The 16,114-nt window shown below is 41.3% G+C and overlaps 1 protein-coding gene across 2 annotated transcripts; it reads right to left on the minus strand.

Moving 5' to 3' along the window:
* Window positions 1-6: 6 nt before the first annotated feature.
* Window positions 7-11,325, minus strand: LOC131325391 (U-box domain-containing protein 34-like). 2 transcript variants are annotated; one of them, XM_058357638.1, is made up of 7 exons: window positions 11,043-11,325; window positions 9,051-9,146; window positions 8,674-8,951; window positions 8,430-8,531; window positions 1,795-2,205; window positions 659-1,414; window positions 7-381 (listed from the first exon to the last, which is right to left on the minus strand). In XM_058357638.1, exons 1-7 carry the CDS (start codon window positions 11,254-11,256, stop codon window positions 187-189), a joined length of 2,052 nt encoding a protein of 683 aa, XP_058213621.1. In that variant the 5' UTR covers window positions 11,257-11,325; the 3' UTR covers window positions 7-186. The 2 variants fall into 2 exon arrangements, with proteins under 2 accessions (XP_058213621.1, XP_058213622.1); XM_058357639.1 differs by lacking the exon at window positions 9,051-9,146 and having other exon boundaries at window positions 11,043-11,324.
* Window positions 11,326-16,114: the final 4,789 nt, after the last annotated feature.

Consider the following 16,114-nt stretch of genomic DNA (forward strand, 5'->3'; position numbering starts at 1 on the left):
AGATGAGGATACGCAACATACACTTCCATATAGTTGATGTCAAGTAACCATTGCAATAGGTTCTTTCTCTGAGTTATAAAACCTTGTGTCGAAATTATCTAGATAGAGCATTCTTCACTTGATACTCACTTTGTGGAATAAAATGGTAGCTTTGATTTATGCACAACAACTACAGACTACGAATACTTAACCGGATGTGGATGTTATGCGTGACCTCCAATCCTCTATGGCGTAACGTAATGTATGATTTTGAATAAGCACTTTATGCTGTAGCTTACGCTTTGTTACCGGTGATAGACTATGTCGCTTAAGCCATGCTTTGATTGCTCTGAACTCGTATGTAAATCCATCAGCAGCAATGTATGGATCCTCCATTACTTCCTGAATTAGCCATCGCATGATGCACAGAGAAAATTAGACAATGATCAGATGGAGCAAACATAAGGTTGTGTTTGGATCGGTTAAAATAGGTAAAAATAATATAGGCTCCAAAACCAAAACAGTGATCTATGACAAAAGGCAATAGAGCCACTTTATGAGCTAGGTGGGAGTTGCATTGGAGTAAAATTTAGTGCAACTTTGCTGACTAGTTAGTATCTAACACTAGGAGAGCGTAATTGAGAGTGCATTGGAGATGCTCTGAGTTTCAAGTTTTCACCTGAAGTATTGGGCAAAAGTACTGGTTAGGTGCATCGATAATAGGAGTATTCCTCTGTACCCTTGCAGTAGCATCTGCCATGTCAACAAGTTTCTTCAAAAGCGGCAACACTTCTGTTTCAAGATCCGGCCTATCTCTGCATCGAACTCTGGAGCATTTCAGGGCCATCTGAGCCAATTCCTCTGCTTCAGCAAGTGGCCAATCCGGTATAGACTTGTCTAGTATGTCAGGGAGCAAACCACTGGAAAGAGCATTTTGAAATTTGAACAAAAGCCCATATGGATGTTGTGCAGCCAGCAATTGGAGGACAATGACTCCAAAAGCATATAGATCAGATTTAGGTCGGATGGTTCCGGTTCTTTGATACTCTGGGTCCATGTAGTAAAGAGTACCAGCTATAACTGGTTCCCCATCTTCTGTAATATTGTCAGGCGCAACATCTGAAATGAGTTTAGCAAATCCCACCTCACCAATTTTGCTCACATAATTTCTATCTAAGAATATATTCGCCGGTTTTAGATCTCGATGAGTAATGGGGTTCGGTTTCGAGTTGTGTAAGAATGCAAGTCCACAAGCTACTTCAAATGCTACCCGGAATCGAACAAACCAAGGAAGAGGATGCCTGCTGCTTTGATCGGAAACAAAATCTTCTAGGCTTCCATTTTCCATATATTCAAATACTAAGCAACCAATCTCTGGACACGCTCCAAGCAGTAAAACAATGTGGGGGTGGCGTAACTGGCAAAGAGCTTCAATCTGAAAATAATTGGCAGAGGACAGCAAAAACCATTTTCACCAATCAGAAAGAGTACGGGGTAAGGAAATATTCAGGTTAAGCTAAAGTAAGTTCACGAATCACGAACATTGACATTTTATGTTTTCATTAAATAAGTAAATTCAGCTTGGACAAGATAAATCTACATCGTGTGGCAAACACAGATAATTACAAACTTTGTTTTATATTGGCACAGTGTTGAAAAAATTAGTTTAGGCGCGCTATTAAACCTTCCCGGTTCATAAGTTCTGAAAAGAATTGGAAGTTAATCAAGTGATCATGCTAATAAAAAATAAAGCCTCAAGCAGGCATGGGAACTTAAATGAAAACAGTAGAAGGAAATCAAGTAAAAAGAAAAAACCTCTGTCAGAAATTCCTCTTTCTTCTCCGATGCATGAGAATGCAGAACTTTGACAGCTACTGGGGTTTGATCGAGGTCGCATCTGTAAACTTTCCCATATAATCCTTCACCAATCATCTTTGTCTCAGAAAAGGATTCAGTAGCTATCTCGATTTCATCCCTCGTGTACCTTTTGTACCTTCCGTCGTTTGACAAGAGCGCATCCATAGTATTCTTTTGCTCCATTGATTCTTTGAGAGCTTTCATTTCTGCTATGTGCCTTTCATAAGCCTCTTTAGGAAACAAATTTCTGCCCGTCTTAGTCTCCTTCATGGCTTCCGAATGCTTTCCTTTCTCTTCTGCAGTAATTTTCTTATGAACTTGTTCTCCTTGCAAGGCAGCACGCACTTGTCTAGAAGAAAGAGAGGGAACCTGTGCAAATGACCATCAATAATGGCGGTCTAGTGTAATATTACATCTCATGGCCCTTTAGGATTGATAGTGAGGGTGTTACATCCTATGTGATGACTTTTGTGGCTCCCAACAACCCACTTGACTGATGACTTTTGTGGCTCCAGTAATTGATGACTTTTGTGGCTCCCAACAACCCACTGATGACTTTCGTGGCAAATGAACAGGGTCTCATCTGGCTATAAATGGAGACCCTTTGGCTCAAAGTTTTATATCAGAAATTAGAGAGAAGAGAGTGATACATGAGTAGATTGTGAGGCAATACTGTGTGAGTCTGAGTGATTGTTGTAATCCTCCTCCAGTAAATATAGTGAATCCGCTGCCCCTCCGTGGATGTACCCGATTATTGGGGAACCACGTAAATCCTTGTGTTTCTCTGTATTGTGTGTTTGTGTTTGCTTGGTTTGACTCTGGTTTAGCACTACAATTGGTATCAGAGCAGTGTAGTGGCAACCAAGAACACAAAACACCATTGTTGTCTCTGTTTCAGGGTCTCTGTCCGAAAATCACAGCACGGATTTCTGATCCTCCACTCAGTTTGAGCACTGAGTCTAGTGCATCTCATCGAGACGATTCCAACGCACCAAGGCCCGTCGACAACGGAGGTCCACAGTAGCCACACGGTCCGTTCGACGGAGTTGCGTGTACAACGAGTTCTGTCCAGAAATCGCAGAACTGGAAAGTGATCGAAAAATAGATCTGATCATTAAGTCTTGTGCACCTCGGCGAGACGATCTCGGAACAGCCATCGCCGTCGCCGTTCTTTGTCGGAGCAAGCCGCACCTGCGGTTTGAAGTTGGAACCAGAACAGTGCGTGCTTAAAGGAAAAGAATAAGAACAGTGGGTCTTATCTTTTGTTTTTCTTTTATATATCTGAAGAAGATGGTTCTGTGAACGTGGGGTCAATTTTCTTGGGAGAAGGAAATTATTCCCTGCTTCTCAAAAGGAAAACCAGGTGCTGGTTTTTGACTAGTCAAAGCCAGGGAAAATTATCCAGTGCTACTGGCTCCCCTAGAGACGCTGAGTCATCAGCCACGTATTCAGCCACGTGTCTTTCCACGTCAGCGCCACGTGTACGACACATCAGCAAAAAGGCCCAGTCATTAGCGCCCAGTCAGCAGGTCCAGTCAGTCCTAATCAGAGGGAATATTCTCTGATCCAAAGAATATTCCAGAAGGTGTTATTTTGCGATTTCGGAGCCGTTTCAACTCTGATTTGCGCAAGTGAGTAGTCGTTCCTGATTATTCTCGACGTTCCGGATCCAACGCCGCACTCCGTTTTCCGTAACTCAGCTCCGACATTGGTGTTTTGTCCGTTGGTTGGCTAAAAAGCGCCGTTTTTTGTGTTTTTTTGCACCGGATATTCACGTGGGTGGAGTTTAAGGAGTTCTAATGGCGGAAGAAGAGTTTAAGGAGACCTCGGAAGTTTCTTCATCTGCAGAGAAGAATACCGAGCATCCCAAGGTCACTTCGAGCAGTTATGGGCAAAGGAATACGGTTTCCAATGCTAAGTTCGAGGTGGAGAAATTTGACGGAACAAGTAACTTTGGCATGTGGCAATGCGAAGTTTTGGATGTTCTGTATCAACAGGAGTTGGATATTACGTTAGAGGAGAGGCCGGACGACATTTCAGACAAGGATTGGATAAAGCTTAATCGCCAAGCTTGTGGCACCATCAGACTTTGTCTCACGAAGGATCAAAAATACTTCGTGATGAAGGAAACGTTAGCTAAAGAGCTATGGGAGAAATTGGAAAACAAGTACATGACGAAGAGTATTGAGAATCGGTTGTATCTCAAGAAGAAGCTCTACGGGTTCCAGTACGTGCAAGGTACGACTATGAACCAACACTTGAACAATTTCAATAAGATTTTGGCTGATTTGCAAAATCTAGACGTTTCCATAGAAGATGAGGATAAAGCTTTACTGTTGTTAAATTCATTGCCTGATACTTATGATCATTTGACTACTACTTTATTGTACGGTAAAGAAGAAATCAAGTTTAATGACGTTTCAAATGCTTTGATGAATAACGAGGTACGGAAGAGGGATCAGCAAGCTCACCGTGACCCGTCCGCATCAGCTTTGACAACAAGAGGCAGAACCGACACTAGGAGGACTGGTGGTGGAGGGCGAAGGAGGTCTCGCTCAAAATCAAGGGGGAAGTCTGGAGAGAGAAGATTGGGGAAAGACGAGTGTGCCCTTTGTCGTCAAAAGGGGCACTGGAAGAAAGACTGTCCAAACAAACAACCAGCTGCAAATGTTGCAGAGGAGACAGAGGATGATCTAGAGTCAGCACTATTAGTTTCATCATCACCAAACCATTCAGATGAGTGGATACTAGATTCGGGATGTTCCTACCACATGTGTCCCAACAGGGACTGGTTCTCGAGTTTTCAAGATCTCGATGGAGGAGTTGTTTTGCTAGGCGATAACACCGCCTGCAAAGTCCAAGGGATAGGTTCAATCCGTTTGAAGTTGCATGATGGGACGATCAGGGTGCTTACAGACGTTCGGTATGTTCCGGACTTGAAGAAGAATCTCATTTCGCTTGGAGCCTTTGATGTGAAAGGCTACAAGATTACGATGATGGGTGGAGTGCTAAAGATAGTTCGAGGGGCGCTCATTGTCTTAAAAGGTAGCCGAAAAGGAAACTTGTATTTCCTAGACGGTTGCGCAGTCACAGGGAGAGTGGCCGTTACTACTAGCTCAGACGAAGACGATGCATCCAAGCTATGGCACATGCGTTTAGGGCATGCTGGCGAGAAGGCCTTACAGGGTTTAGTAAGGCAAGGCTTGTTGAAAGGGGCCAAGACAGGAAAAGTTGGTTTCTGTGAGCATTGTATATTGGGCAAACAAACTCGAGTCAAGTTTGGCACTGGAGTTCACCGCACAGAGGGGATTCTTGACTATGTTCATTCAGATGTTTGGGGGCCGACCAAAAATGTAACTTTGGGAGGCAAACGATGGTTCGTGACATTTATTGATGATTTCTCCAGACGTGTCTGGGTTTATACCATGAGGCACAAGTATGAGGTCCTTCCAATCTTCCTTCAGTGGAAGAAAATGATGGAGACGCAGACAGGAAGGAAAATCAAGAAGCTGAGGTCAGATAACGGTGGCGAGTACAAGTCAGATCCTTTTCTCCAAGTCTGTCGGGAGGAGGGGATAGTCAGACACTTCACAGTTGCGGGGACGCCGCAACAGAATGGAGTAGCTGAGCGCATGAATCGCACTTTGGTGGAGAAAGTTCGGTGCATGTTGTCAAATGCCGGGCTTAGCAAGGCGTTCTGGGGTGAGGCTCTCAAATATGCCTCCCATCTTGTCAACCGTTTACCGTCAGCAGCAATCGGAGGGAAAACTCCGATGGAGGTATGGTTTGGAAAACCAGTTACAGATTATGATTCGTTACATGTTTGGGGTTGTTCTGCTTACTATCATGTAACTGAGTCCAAGTTAGATCCACGAGCCAAGAAAGCTGTTTTCTTGGGTTTCACTTCAGGTGTTAAGGGATACAGGCTCTGGTGTCCCGAGTCCAGGAAGGTGATTCTAAGTAGGGATGTTACTTTCGACGAATCTGCTATGTTACAGCAGGTTCCTTCCAAGGAGAATGTGGAGCCGAATGCCCAGCAGCAGGTGGAGCATTCAGAACAGGCGGAGGTTGAGACTCCCCTTGTTCCAGCCAAGACTGTTCAGACAGTCAGCCGTCCTGAGGATCAACCCGTTGATCAGGATGTCATTATTGAAGAGGAGGCTTCATTACAGGAAATACCACAGCAGCCAGAATCCATTGCAACCAGCAGACCGAGGCGGGAAATCCGGAAACCTGCTCGATATGCTGATACAGTAGCTTATGCACTTCCAGTGACAGACGATGATGTCCCCTCCACTTACCGGGAGGCAGTGCAGTGTACAGATAGTAACAAGTGGAAAGAGGCGATGGATGAGGAGATGGGTTCACTCTCCAAGAATCAGACTTGGGATTTGGTTCAACTTCCCAAGGGCAAGAAATCTATTGGCTGCAAGTGGGTTTATGCAAAGAAGGAAGGTACAGGATCTGAGAAAGTCAGGTTCAAAGCAAGATTAGTAGCCAAGGGTTACGCACAGACGGAGGGGATCGACTACAACGAGGTGTTCTCCCCTGTCGTCAAACATTCGTCGATCAGGATCTTGCTTGCATTGGTAGCACAGTTTGACTTTGAGTTAGCCCAACTCGATGTCAAGACCGCTTTTCTACATGGAGATCTGGATGAGGAGATCTATATGGCTCAGCCAGATGGTTACAAAATTGTAGGAAAGGAGAATTGGGCTTGTAAACTGAAGAAGTCGCTATACGGGTTGAAACAGTCGCCGAGACAGTGGTACAAGCGCTTTGATCGGTTTATGATGGAGCATGGGTACACAAGAAGTCACTTTGACCATTGTGTTTACTTCTGCAAACTCCCGGATGGATCATTTGTCTATTTGCTCTTATATGTAGATGACATGCTGATTGCATGTAAGAGCAAGGTGGAGATTGACAGACTGAAGGCTCAACTCAGTAAGGAGTTTGACATGAAGGATCTCGGGGAGGCAAAGAAAATACTCGGCATGGAAATTCAGCGGGACAAGGCGAAAGGCACAGTTTGTTTGACTCAGATGCAGTATCTGAAGCGAGTGTTGCAGAGATTTGGGATTGACAGGAAAGCCAAACCTGTCAGTACACCTTTGGCCGCTCATTTTAAACTTAGTGCATCGATGTCGCCGCAGAAGGAAGACGAACGGAAGCAAATGGCTCAGGTTCCTTATGCCAATGCTGTGGGAGCTTTGATGTATGCTATGGTTTGTACGAGGCCGGACATTTCACACGCAGTTAGCATGGTCAGTCGATACATGCACAATCCAGGGAAAGAGCACTGGCAGGCTGTGAAATGGATTCTACGGTATCTTCAGGGTACTGTGGATATTGGATTGAAGTACGAGAGAAACAGAAAACTTGGTCAGCATTTGGTTGGTTACGTGGATTCCGATTATGCTGGTGACCTAGATAAGCGACGGTCGACTACAGGGTATGTGTTTACACTTGCTGGAGGGCCAATCAGTTGGAGGTCAACGTTACAGTCAACGGTGGCTTTGTCTACTACAGAGGCAGAGTATATGGCAGTGACAGAGGCTTTCAAGGAAGCTATTTGGGTACATGGTTTGATTGAGGACTTGGGAATTGCTCAGAAAAACGTGGAGGTTTTTTGTGACAGTCAGAGTGCCATATGTTTGGCGAAAAACCAGGTTCACCATTCCCGCACCAAGCATATCGATGTTCGGTTTCATTTCATCAGGGAGATTGTAGAGGAAGGGGATGTTCTTCTTCAGAAGATTCCGACTGCAGATAACCCTGCGGATATGCTCACCAAAGTGGTTACAGGGATCAAGTTCCAACATTGCTTGGACTTGATCAACATCTCTCGAGCAGTGCGCGCCTAAGGGCGCAGAGGGCAGTGTTGATTCAATGATTGTCGCCAAGGTGGAGATTGATGACTTTTGTGGCTCCCAACAACCCACTTGACTGATGACTTTTGTGGCTCCAGTAATTGATGACTTTTGTGGCTCCCAACAACCCACTGATGACTTTCGTGGCAAATGAACAGGGTCTCATCTGGCTATAAATGGAGACCCTTTGGCTCAAAGTTTTATATCAGAAATTAGAGAGAAGAGAGTGATACATGAGTAGATTGTGAGGCAATACTGTGTGAGTCTGAGTGATTGTTGTAATCCTCCTCCAGTAAATATAGTGAATCCGCTGCCCCTCCGTGGATGTACCCGATTATTGGGGAACCACGTAAATCCTTGTGTTTCTCTGTATTGTGTGTTTGTGTTTGCTTGGTTTGACTCTGGTTTAGCACTACACTATGAATATTTAATCCTGGTCACGAAAGTTTTTACAAAACGTGGCGTATATGTGGGGCCTCTGGATATATAGTCCAATCCGATGCTTTCATCTAGACAAATGACAAACATATAAGGATGTAATCTCCTTATGGATTCAAAGTTTTATTGTACAGGAAAGTAGTCAAACTTTATCAGACTTAAAAAAAAAAGAAACTACTTTTGAAATCCTAGAAGAAAAAGTTGGCGTATATTACAAAGGCCAAACAATAAAATGCATCGACATCTAGAACCACATTAATTGTTATTGTATCAAATGCTAACCTCGTTTTGCCCATGGACAAGGTCCTCAAAAGCTCGATTGTACGTGCCACCAGTGTTCGTTAATTCTAGGCTCAGTTGTTCTGCCTCAAACTGCACATCTGACTGCAGAAAAATATGCATTCCAAATGTTAGCACAGACTAGTCATCCGGCCGTCACATAGCAATGTGTACAAAGCAGTAATTAATGTTATTACTGTACCACACAACATATGTAACAAGCAGCGTAAAAACTGCAACAATTCACCTGCTTTGTTTCTGTAGAAGCCTTAAAAGGATAATCATTTATTACCTCAATTTCTAGGATACTCTTTCCCGAGTTTTGATGATTTCTTTCATGGTATGAACCAGGGTACCTCCGTTGTGCAATTGCTATAGAATTGAAGTGACTAAGATCTGACATAGATGATGATGCGTCATTAACTTCAAAATCCACATAGGAAGAATTATGGCCACCGTTTAACTCATAGATGCGAACAGAACTGTGGTCCCTCTGGTTGAAGCTCTCGTGTCTAGAGCTGTTCTCTGCAAAATAGTGGAACAAAAAATGAGTATGATAAGGCAAAAGAAACATCCTAGTACATGGAGGCTATCAACATTGAAAGGTTAGTGTTTTCAACATACCACCATATAACAAGGGGGTGGCAGAAGGGTTGAGGAAGTTTTCTCTTGACACAACATGACGGAAGTCCACGAAATTCCAGTTGATTGTCCTCGAAACTAAGAAAATTAGAAGAAAATATAAGACGTATATATGGCTATGCGTTGCTCGTAAAATTAGCGTGGGAGACGGATTAGAGGCCCAGTGTAATCAAACTCATTGTGTAACTACAAGCAGGGGTGTAAATTTGGCCCTGCCTGGCTCGGCCATTAGAAGATCAACTAGCGGGGATCGTTACATGTGGTATAAAAGCACAACTATAGTCTACATGGTGGGGGCCACCTCTAGTGTGTGGAATGAGCATGATAATGTGCTATAAAGAACTAAGTGTCATATCATGACCACCAGGGAAAAGGTTGCTGAGTTGATGCAACGCAGACGTTGCATAATAAGTTAGGGAGATTGTGAAGTCCCACATCGGGAAAACTTGGAAACAACAAGTGATATATATAGAAATGCCCACTAGCAACTGTTAACTTGAGTTATAACTTTTGAGTCACGTGGTTAAAGCTAAAGGTTAGCAAGTCAATTGGCACGAGTCATTACATGCACAATCCTTCAATACCATCAAATCTATATCAAGACTTGTCTTAGGGACGTTTGCTCCCTCCTACGGCCCTAGCTTGATTCTTTCTTTCATTACCACCTCTTACAGGTCAGTTCAAGGTTGACCCTGACATTTCGGGGTCTTAAGGCGAACTTCTAGCTAAGAGGGTATAATTTTTTTCTTTGGGCTTTTATGTAGGGTACTATTTTTTTTTTAGAGCGTATATGTTGGGTACTAAATATAGTTGGGAGCCACAATGTTATACTCCCTCCGTTCCATATTGATAGTCCAGTTCGGTCTCCAATGCAAAAATTAAATTGTTAATATCTTTCAATTTACAATGTTTTTAAAGATTTTAAAAATATTGTATAATACTCCCTCCGTCCCGGTTTGTTTGTCTCCTTTTTGACTTTTTGAGAGCGTTTGACCTCTCAAAGAATTGGCTATAATTTTCAATTCGTAATGTTTTTAATATGCAACATGGATCTTGTTTGATAGATCTCAATTAGTTTTATTATACAAAATTTTCAAAATCATAAAAAACATTATAAATTGTAAGATATAAGTATATTTTTGAAAAACACGTATTTCGACAATTGGACAAACAAATTGGGACGGAGGGAGTAGAACTAATTAAGATCTATCATATAAGATCCATATTGCACATAAAAATCATTATAGATTGAAAGATATTAATAATTTAAATTTTGCATTGGAGACCGAACCGGACCTTCAATTTGGAACGGAGGGAGTACATTAAAGGGGCATGAGAGGCCGCTTCTTGACCCTTAGCTCACTCTGGGCGAGTTAATATGCAAAAGACCCCAATAGTTAGACCCTGCTAGGGATGGTATGAGTGGTCCCAGGAATTAGTCCAGGTGCATATAAACTAAACCATACGACTACTGAAGTTATCAAAAAGAAAGTAATCAAGTTTCTAAACTCATTGTCCGAATTTTTTTTTTTTAAATTTGAGCTAATATGAGTGATGTGAATTAGTGCCCCCTTCGATGCTCATTTCTTTATCGTTGACTGGCTCTATTGGCCGAACTCCATGTGTCAGTCTGCACTATGTGGTTTTGTCTTTATGAAAGAAATTAGGTATCCTATTTCGACGTAATTTGTCTATTTGTTGGCTGGATTATGCATTGGTTTCATTGTTGTGCGGAAGCTGAATAAACATATGGTGATTATGAATATTGAATCGAAAAACAAAAACAGATGTGCGAAGCAAACCAAACCAACCAAGTCAAACGTGAGAGAAGGTGAGCAAAATCAAACAGAAGAGAGAGAGACACATATTCGTGGTTCGGCTTATATAACATTCATATCTTTGTATCATGGATAGATACATTTGTCTTTCGTAAATTACCGTCTTCTACAAAATTAAGAGGTGAGAAGAAATTACGTGGAGTAGGAATTGAAGGGATGCTAGGTGTGACGTGAACGAGGACGAAACGATCGGCATAATGCATGAGATTCTCCGGCGCCGCCCACCAGACAGCTCCCCGTCTTCGGTTACCCACGCGGCCGCTGAAGCCGCCCCCTTCGACGGCCACCGCAACAGTCAGCGGCGGCAGCAAAGTACGGTCGCTGTCGACAGTCACTGTTGACAGTTCCATGTACTCCACGAAGCTCCGAATTTCGAAGCTGCAGAGTATACTCTAAGAGAGAGAGAGAGAGAGCAGAGAGTCGTTTGAAGTGGAGAGAGAGAGAGAGAGAGAGAGAGAGAGAGAGAGAGAGAGCAGAGAGTCGTTTGAAGTGGTAGTTTGTTGAGCCGTTTGACGGTTTTAAGGGCCTTGTTAAGGATCAGGTTCAAGCAAGTGGGACCCACAGACTTACCCAAAAAAAAAAAGTGGGACCCATATTCTTTGACTGTAGAAAGCACAAATTTAGGATGCGTTCTCCTAAATTTTTGTGCGGTATTGTTATATTTTCGCAAATTTTTGTTGGGTTTTTCGTCGTAACTTTTGAAATTAATCATTCGTCTCGACGAGAGGAATTGAAAACGTTTAAAATCGTGAATCGATGTTGAAAAAGTTTATATAAAACGACACTATAGACAAATAAGCTATTTGATTTTTTTTTTTTGGTTTTGGTCATAATTTTTTACTTTTAAACTCCTTTCATCAATTTGAAAAATTAATCTAAAAATTATGACACGAATCTAACATAAATTCAGAAAAGACAAATAAAACATACAAAACGAAAACGAAAAAGTTTACGAGAATAGAACTTTGTTTGGATTTCGAATATGACAGATTTTCCAATTCACCGATGCCACGACCCGCCCACATATCCACGAGAAACTATTCATGAGATAATTTTAACGATTTTGTGGCGACGTGACTTGGTGTCCAAACAAGGTAACACCTCTTGATACTATGCACATTCGTGAGATATTCCAATTCACTAATGCCGCGCACAGCCGCATACAAATTCACAGGATATTATTCAATGATTTTGTCACGTACGATATCACATGCAAATCCCCAAGATGTTATTCGACGATTTTGTGACAGCGTCAGAGCTGTTAGAGCATCTCCAACGGGAGATGTCAAAACTGATATGGATAATCGAACGGCTAGTTTTGGCATGAAGTCGCCATCCAATTATGATGCCTTTTATCATGCCAAAAATGACATGGATTTGAAGGAAGGTGACGTGGCTTTGAAGGGAAGTCCCGACATGTCAACTTTGACATTAACCTTTAGACTGTCAATTTTCAAAAATTGACCATAAGCTTTCAAAATAATTTGACATAAGGGTTGGAGAGGGAGAGTATGATGTCAAATTGAAGATGTCAAATTGCCATATAAGCCTTCAAAATAATTTGACATCTCCACTTTTGACCTTTCTTGTTCGAGATGCTTTTAGGACACCAAATGGCGGTACTACATAGCACCCAATACTTCCTTCGTAATAATTAGTATTTTTTTTTGTCAATTCCAAAAGTTCCAAGAGTGCGTTAGTAAATGTGATTCTGTTGTTTTCAATGATGGCATATACATAAGAATATTCTTGTCCGAAGATCGTAGTGACGGAAACAAAATCCTAGTTTCACTCCAATAATCTACAATTTCCTCAGCAATTTGGACGCACAAAACCAATAGCAGGAGAAAGTCGTTGGCAAATAACCATAGTCCATTCGGGTACATCCGATAAAATTGAAACAATAAAGAGAAAACCCCATTTATGTAGTGGGCCGAACGCTTTGGGCCTGGTGAATGGGCTTAGCCATGACCCATATACCGGGTGGATTAATCCGGGTCACGATTGGGCCGATAATTGGGATGGGCTTGGAGGCGTAGAACTCGTGAGCCCAAGTCCATGGAATTGTGGTCGTAATGCCTAGCGACCAAACCGGACCGCTACTGGAACGACCCGGAGGGATAGCAGCCAGGATGGCTCGACATGGGAGGATTTGATTTTTGTTCATGTAGACTACTTGTATAGGTCGTTTTGAAGTGTTGACGATGAGCTTTAAGACTGAAAAATATTCTAAATCCAAACAAATTAAGACAGTTCTCTACTTTTTGAAATTGTCAAATACTAGTCTACATTTGTTTTTTGAAATTGTCAAATTAATGTTGCATTCATTTTAAATTTATTCATTGTGTTGGGTGGTGGTGAAATAAAAATGGAAACGGTGGTGAAGCAACGGTGGTGTCGTAATTGATCAGAGGTTGTTGTGGTGATAGTGTGTTAATTGATTGGGTCAGGTTGAAGTAACAATCCAATGGTGAATTTATAGCGGTCAAGGTGCTGACGACTGTATTGAAGGGGTGAAAATGAGGGGGTGAATTTCTATTTGACCGGAAAAAAATGAAAATGAAGTGGTCAAATTCCGATAGTGGTGGTAGTGTTGTAGTCAATATGGTCAAGTGATAGTGTTGGTGGTGTAGACGTTCAAATTTGGCTTCGTGAATGTACGAGCCTCGCTTTCGACAAATCTTGACGATGAAATCGTTTTTGACGATTTGATGATGTGTGGAAAGCCCTATGAACTCTGTGAAACTCTTACTGGATTGACGAATGCCTTATAATTAGGGATGAACATGTTGAATGGAACTTAGAATGTGTAGATGGGCCCGAAAACATATTTTACCTTTTTGGGCTCCGATGATCTTTGAATTGGTCACCTTTTGACCAACTTTTCATAAACTAAACTTTATCATTTCCATTATTTGTTTCCATCATCTTTTAATACTTTCAAAACCTTATTTACCATTATATAATGGGTCATAATCCAATAAAAAATGAGAGAGATACGAGTTTTTTACCAAAATGAATAGTTTTTTTCGACCCACTAAGAGTAACATGGTGACATCTTTTGATGTATAAATAATTTTTGATTAAAACTACTTGGGTTGGAAAGTGCATTGAACAAGTTTATTAATGATTCAAACCACACGCCAATCGGAGTTTGGGAGTGTCTGGAGCAAGCCCGCGAAATTTGACTTGTTATACAGCTTTGAAGATACGCCCGGGCGCGTTGATGTGCGCCTGGGGTGCATAAAATTGCGCTTGAGGCGCGATAAAATTACACAACAAGTTAAACTTTGCGGACTTGCCCCGAACACTCTCAAACTCTAATTTGTGCGTGATTTGAATCGTTAGAAAGCTTGTTCAATTTACTTTATAACCCAAGTAGTTTGGATCAAATATTATTTGTACATTAAAACACGTGAATATTTTATCCTCAATTGTTCGAAGAACAATTCATTTCGGTAAAATGCTCGCATGTCACTCATTTTAAATTTTATCAAGACCCATTACATGTCAATAAATAGAGTTTTTAAGGTAGTAAAGGCTGGTGAAATCCAACCAAAAAATATTTAAGTTTCGTTTATGAAAAAGGGGTAAAAAGAAGAATAGTACAAAAATCGTTGGAGCCGGTTAGGCAAAAACACGTTCTAAATTTCATTTGGTACTCAAATCCCTAATTCTTACATATTTCTTCATTACTTAAGTATTCCGGAGAGTTCATAGTGCATCCACAATCCATCGAAGCATAGGTAAAATTGAGAATATTTCTGAACTAGAACACTGAAATAATTTAGGATATCCTATAAATTTTAATCTACTGCCACCATATTACAACTACAATCTCCACTATCACCACAATGCATTGAGAACATTCTCTGTTCATGAATACAAAAAAAAATTATATTCACAAGGTTAAGATTCATCACTACATCAAAACCACCACATCCATCTACGAATCATCAATATTTTAGAGATCGTGGTGTGAAAAATTTTAGAATTGAAAAAATTCTCAGTAGCTTTGGGGATTTTTTTCGGGATTTCTTTTTTTAGATGGAGAAAAATTCTCCTTAATTTATTTGGCTGCTACGGTGGTGGCCATCGTTGCTGAGGTGGTTGTGAGGTGATTTGGAAATTTCTTAAAAACGCAGTGGTGAATTGTGTGCTAATTGATTGGGTGGGGGTGAAGGAAAAACACAGTGGTGAATTTATAGCGGTCGAGTTGTTGGCGACTGTACTGAAGGGTGAAAGGGCGGTGGTCAAATTTCGATAGTGGTGGTAACAATGTAGTCGAAATGGCCAAGTGATAGTATTGGTGGTGTAGACGATCAAATTTGGCTTCATAAATGTACAAGCCTTCGGCGAATCCTTATGATGAAACGATTTTTGACGATTTGTTGATGTATGGAAAGCCCTATGAACTCTGTGAAGCTCTTACGGAATTGATGAATATATACCATATAATTAGGCATGTGCATGTTGAATGGAACTCAGAATACGTAGATGAGCATGAAAACATATTTTAGCCTTTTGCCTTTTTGGCTCAGACGATCTTTGAATCGGCGTCCTTTTGACCAACTTTTCAAAACTAAACTTTATCATTTTCATTGCTTGTTTCCATCATCTTTTAATACTTTCAAAACCTTATTTATCATTATACAGTTAGTCATGATTTGATTAAAAATGAGAGAGATACGAGTATTTTACCAAAATGAATAGTTTTTTTGACCAATTGAGAGTAAAATGTTGATGTCTTTTGATGTGTAAATAATTTTTGATCAAAACTACTTGGATTGGAAAGTGCATTGAACAAGCTTTTTAATGATTCAAACCACGCTCAAATCGGAGTTCGGGAGTGTCCGGGGTAAATCCGAAAAGTTCAACCTGTTATGGAGCTTTACTGCGCCTAGGCGCAAGTTTATGCGCCCGAGGCGCACTTCAATGCGCCCGGGCGCATGCACAACAGGTCGAACTTTGCGAGCTTGCCCCAGACACTTCTGAACTCTGATTTGCGCGTAATTTGAATCATTAGAAAGCTTGTTCAATTTACTTTCTAACCCACCTAGTTTGGGTCCAATAATATTTGTATATTAAATGAAGTGAATATTTTTCCTCAGTGGTTCAAAAAATAATTTATAGACTCCGATTCGTTTATAGACAATGCATGATTTAAGATCTCACGTAGGCTACTCGCTAACAACCTGTTTATAATCA

This window comes from Rhododendron vialii, chromosome 5a, assembly GCF_030253575.1.
Source record: "Rhododendron vialii isolate Sample 1 chromosome 5a, ASM3025357v1".
In the NCBI taxonomy this organism is placed as follows: domain Eukaryota; kingdom Viridiplantae; phylum Streptophyta; class Magnoliopsida; order Ericales; family Ericaceae; genus Rhododendron; species Rhododendron vialii.

Coding starts and splice junctions, on each gene's coding strand:
- LOC131325391 (XM_058357638.1), bottom strand. CDS start 11,256: ATGGAACTGTCAACAGTGACTGTCGACAGCGACCGTACTTTGCTGCCG. Junction 8,532..8,673: donor CTTCTACAGAAACAAAGCAG/GTGAATTGTTGC, acceptor ATTTTTCTGCAG/TCAGATGTGCAGTTTGAGGC. Junction 2,206..8,429: donor TTGTCCATGGGCAAAACGAG/GTTAGCATTTGA, acceptor TCATTTGCACAG/GTTCCCTCTCTTTCTTCTAG.